Source organism: Sceloporus occidentalis, unplaced genomic scaffold (assembly GCF_023333645.1).
Source record: "Sceloporus occidentalis isolate IW3139 unplaced genomic scaffold, rSceOcc1.0.p SCAF_4, whole genome shotgun sequence".
Taxonomy (NCBI): domain Eukaryota; kingdom Metazoa; phylum Chordata; class Lepidosauria; order Squamata; family Phrynosomatidae; genus Sceloporus; species Sceloporus occidentalis.
Window position 1 is genome coordinate 5,621,058 of NW_028316984.1, and position 5,217 is coordinate 5,626,274.

The following is a 5,217-nucleotide window of genomic DNA, read 5'->3' on the forward strand; positions in this document are numbered from 1 at the left end:
GCCATCAAGCAAGACACTTTTACACCAGAAAAGGGGCTATCATGTTGGCTTCTAAAAGATTTCCCTCACTGGTGAGTACACTGATTACGCAGCATGTCAATTAACTTTTAGATATCTAATTATTGAAGCATTTCGTAAAATTTCATAAACTTTTTATATATTTACTTTATTGGGTAAATTATGGAAAAGACAGGGAGATTTTTGGTCCTCCCTCCTTCGCCATGCAATTTTTAAAAATATATGTCTTCTGTATGCAAGTTCCTAACCTCTTAGCTACCCAAAACTGAAGTGACGTTTATTGAATAAAATCCAAATATTTTATATTAATCTGTCTCTCCTTTTCTTCTCCCTCTATAGTCTCTGTAGTCTATGGTAATAGCAATATTTGATTCTTTTTCTATCTTAAGCAACTGACAAATAATTACTTCTTTGTCCTCTGATACATGCCAAAGATATTTTATTTCAAAATTCTGAGAAAGCAGACAGATTTGGTGAGAGTTGCCCCGTACCTGTCATAAAGGCAGTGATAGTATATTCTGCTATCTCTTGGCTTCATCAGACCCAGATGATTTTGTGGAAGTGGTTTGTTATCTTGCTAGTGTGATCATACAGTGAGCAGTGATTTCTAATGGATAGGCCAGAAACTTTGAGGAAGAGTCTCCAGGCAAACAGCTAAACCAAAGTAGCAATACAAGTAATTTTACATCATCTTTAAAAGGCACTGAACCACAGAGTAGAAGACTTACCCCTGCTAAAACCTCTTTGAAATAGGCAGAGGTTTAATGCTGGGATGCACACATAGTCACTCATGATTAAGGCTGCCTGTTTTAATCCTTAGTGTGGTTTCTGTCTGTCATTGCTCTTGCAAAAGACGTTACAGTTTAAGGCTGAAAGTATAGCTTAAAGGATTTGGGGAAAAAATATTTTTGTTTAATCATTAACTTTTCCTAGGTAAACTTGTCCTCTTGTACCTCACCTATGAACAATACTTGTGAGGCTATGATCTCATTTGGTTACATTCTACATAACTAGCTTCATTTAGTAATGAGTCAGACTTCAGACCTTTTGTCTTGTGTATTGCTGATAGTGAGGGACACAGTGGCTTAGCAGTTAGGACACTGACTGATGATCACAAGGTTGCCAGATCAGCAGTTCAAGCCCCAAGCCCCAAGCCCCAAACCCCAAACCCCACATGACAGAGAGAGCTACCATCACTAGTCCCAGCTTCTGCCAACCTAGCAGTTTGAAAGCATGTAAAAGTGCAAGCAAATAAATAGGTACCACTTTGGTTGTAAGTAACAGCATTCCGTGCAGCTAGGCATTTAGTCATGCTGGCCACATGACCATGGAGATCTTTGACAACACTGGCTCCCTCTGCTTAGTAACGGAGATGAGCAATGCCCCTTATGGTCGGACATGACTCTACAATCACATCAAAGGGAAAACCTTTACCTCTATTGCTACCAGCAGTGGCAGCTGATGCTTCCATGTAATGAGGTGGTGAATCTACTCTGGATTTCATTGATTTCCCAAAATGCTACTTTCCATTTGTGTTTTGAATTGATTAATATATAAATGTTCTACTCCCTACATTTCCTTTTCCAGATAACTTCATATGATGATAGTTTTTATAATGAAACCACCTGTCTGTCCAACTTGTAGGCCTGAATCACAAATTGGTAACAATGCTTTTCAGGCCATAAATGTGTTCCCAGTGAACAGACTTACTCAGTTGTGAAGTTGTGAAAAAAAATGACCCTTATCTATGATCAATCACTGCTAGACTGCTGTATTGTTACCACTACTGGAAGCAGTATTGATAGATGGTTCACATCTTGCATTTAGGAAAAAGAGCTTCAGAGTTCTACTTGTGGCTTTCAATAAAACTAGAGCCCTGGTACCCCTCATACTAAAACTTAATTGCAATTCTTAAACCACCATATAAGTTACTGAGTCATTGTTTCTCAGTATTAGCACAGTGCAATCCACTTAATGAAGAATGTTTTGTGCAACACACTCACGTCCTTTCTCCATGGAGGCATTCGACCTCATTCTCTGGCATTCTCTGGCAAGTTTCAAGTTTATGCTAACCTGGATCTGATGTGACGTCTCATTTTGTGAGTCCACCATATATGCAGAAAATATATTTTTTCTTTTTTAGGTTAGTGTACTGATACTGATGAGCACAGTTATCAATACAGCCCATGGAGAAATTAAAGAGGAAAACACAGAGAGAATGCACAAGAATTGCCAAACCCAAGCTGGAACGCAAGAGAATACCAGGTTTCCTGAGAATGTGAAGATTCATATTCGCACTGGACGCATAGAATCAGTCAAGATCCATCCTAATGTTAGGAATAAATCCCTCTCTCCATGGGACTACAGGTAATGTATATATTTTTATTTATATAACAGTATCAGCTTCGATTTAGTGTGTAAATCATTGCTTCCCAGGTTATCTGATGGCGTGGATCAAAAGTTGTTCTTCTCCACTATGTCATGGACTGGTTCCATTTTTGGCCCATTCGTTACTGCTGTCCTTTACTTGCCTGGAAAAGTGCTGCTGGTCAACAGCTTATGGCTTAGGTACCAGCACTGTAAATGACAAATATGTTGTACTTCTTCATTACTTCAAAATGTCTGGTGCAAGACCTGCTAAATGTTGGAAGTTGGAACACAACTGTGTTCTTGTCAAATTAAGATGCTTGCCAATTTTTAAAAGAAACTGTCTTATACTGTACTGAGTCAGATGTCTCTTAAGAATTTCAAGCAGGATTCTTTCCAGTCCTTTCAAGGAAATACCTTGTATTCCCTGGTATCCTCCTTTCCAAGTGATATGGCTTTGTACAATTAATTTTTGATTCTCTAAATAGGGTGGGAGGCCAATTTGTGTCATCTACAAGCATAGGATGTGCCCCCCCCCCCATTGGTAGCTAGATTTAGCTGACTTACACTGATCTATCTTCCCACCCTGCAAACAGCTTTCAGTGTTTCTTGTACTTTGATGAATAAACAGTTCAGCAGTCCTATGGACTTACTTTTCTTTGTGTGTGTGTGTTAATTTACAGAATTAATGAAGACCCCAATAGATTTCCTCATGTGATTGCTGAAGCCAAGTGCCGCCATGATGTCTGTCTGGATTCCAAAGGGCAGGTTTTATATCATGGCATGAACTCTGTTCCCATTCAACAGGAGATCTTAGTACTCAAACGTAAGCAAATTGGCTGCCAGCAAACCTACTCATTGGAGAAACAATTGGTTACTGTTGGCTGTACCTGTATCGTTCCAACTATCATTGCCTACCCTACAAAAGGTGGCCGAAAACGCAGAGAGCTGACCTATGGGGGTAAACAGTCCACTGCTGGCAGAAAGAGACAGCATATACAGAACACCCTTGGATGATTGTAAATAAATGGTCCCCTAGATATGCACAAATAAGGATCATCAGATACTACTGGGGTTATGGTAGCATTTAATTTGTTTTCTTACTTGCAAATGTAACTGTAAAACTGATGCATTTTCCTTTGTCCTTAAATGCCAGATCTTTTTTCTATTGAAATCCTGCTCATTTGCAGCTATCAAATGTATAGATATCTTGTTCTGCACTGAATTTGAAGGCCTTTACACCATATTGTTGATTTGTCTTGTTGGTATAAATATCATATGTTTTATACACATGTGAAATGTGAAACTCAAGAAGACCTAAAGCAGAATATGTTGTCATTAGTATTTATAACTCCTATTTATATAATTGTATTTATACATCTGCAAAAGCATCATTCAAAACATTGTAGTTTATTTGTATTTATTCAATAATTTATATAATGAATAAAAAGACAAAAGTATTAATTTATCCTTTTTATCCTTTTTTTTTATTTAAAAAAAATAGCTGTTTCTTTTGTGATGAAAAGAATTAAACTGTATTGAATTTTGAGAAGCCCATCTACTAGGCCAGAGGCTTGTCTGGAGCATTATGGAGAGACTTAAGAATCTGAAGGCTGCTTGTTTTTTGATATACATAAGCAAGAAGAAGGCTTTGACATTTAGTTCTCTCTATTTTTTGCATTTCAGTTGCACAACCATAAAATAAATGCCTTCCCTTAACATGCATCTGTGTGCTTGCCCAGTCACCAGGGCTAAACTACCCCAAAGATGAAGAGGGCACAGTAGAAATCCAGCTTCCCCAATTTGTCCCACCCAACCAACACAACCTCTTATTGCCTAAGACCCAGCTATAATGTTTTCCATATACATATTCTGTGCCTCCATATGAAATCAGCAGATGTCAAGAGAAGGAAAGAAGCACACAGGAAAGCACTAGGGGTGCATTATCCATTAGGCACTTTAGCATCTATGAAAACTTGATTAACAAAAAAATACAGCAATAAGGAAGAAAAACCAAATTTCAAAATAAAGATATTTTAGATTTTCATTCACAAAAATTAGAAATAGAAATTATTTTAAAAAATAGAAATATGTTTATTAAACAATAATTCTTGAAAACATAAATAATTGCAAATCACATTTGTTATATAAAATTGACACTGAACATATAAGATTGGTTGGTAAGATATATTTACTTTGCAACATTTTTATCTCCAAATTCTCTTATAATTTAGGCAATGTGGAATTGTTATTTTGACTGAAATAAACCAGATCGTAAATTATTTTTTTTATATGATTTAATGATGAAAATCCTTGTTCATCTTCTGCATTCATCCCCAAAACTGATAAGTAAATTTGAAGGGTAGCCTTTGTATTCAGGAAGTTTGAAACTAGATTTTGTTTAATTTGTGCTGACAATAATTCTGATACTGTTTTGCACTCCACAAATTATTTTGAAAATAGGAAAAATGACGAAATGGAAGTGGGGAGTGAGGAAGGGATGAGATGAAACAGTGAATAGGGAAAGTGCTCACATTAATGGGAGTGATTATGGTATTCCTTTCTAAATGCTTACTGACTCTTTGTTTAATGCTCTAGAATCTTTCCTGGTATTGATGTCAGGCTAACCCAAGCCCTACCGCATGCCATGGGTGTCATCTTGGCATGCCACCATTTACATGGGGTGTGCCATGATGATGTGTCTCGTGTGCCGCATCCAAACGGTGCACAAGGGACATCATAATGCTGCACTAGGGTGTTTATGGTGCCTCTGTAGTGGTGAAAAAAGGAGCCGTGTTTTGCAGCTCCTTTTTTGAGTGGATCATTGCCGCA

The 5,217-nt window shown here is 37.4% G+C and overlaps 1 protein-coding gene across 1 annotated transcript; it reads left to right on the plus strand.

The window, feature by feature from the left end:
- On the plus strand, positions 1-3,402 carry LOC149313461 (interleukin-17F-like). Its single transcript, XM_089519136.1, has 3 exons — positions 1-71; positions 2,162-2,385; positions 3,069-3,402. The coding sequence occupies exons 1-3, from the start codon at positions 42-44 to the stop codon at positions 3,400-3,402; spliced, it is 588 nt and encodes a 195-aa protein (XP_089375262.1). The 5' UTR covers positions 1-41.
- The last annotated feature ends 1,815 nt before the right edge of the window (positions 3,403-5,217 follow it).

What these genes read in the sequence shown, in the direction of transcription:
- LOC149313461 (XM_089519136.1), top strand. Translation starts at nt 42, where the DNA reads ATGTTGGCTTCTAAAAGATTTCCCTCACTG. An exon ending in CTAAAAGATTTCCCTCACTG is followed by an intron (nt 72 to 2,161) that starts GTGAGTACACTG and finishes TTTCTTTTTTAG; the next exon opens with GTTAGTGTACTGATACTGAT. An exon ending in CTCTCTCCATGGGACTACAG is followed by an intron (nt 2,386 to 3,068) that starts GTAATGTATATA and finishes GTTAATTTACAG; the next exon opens with AATTAATGAAGACCCCAATA.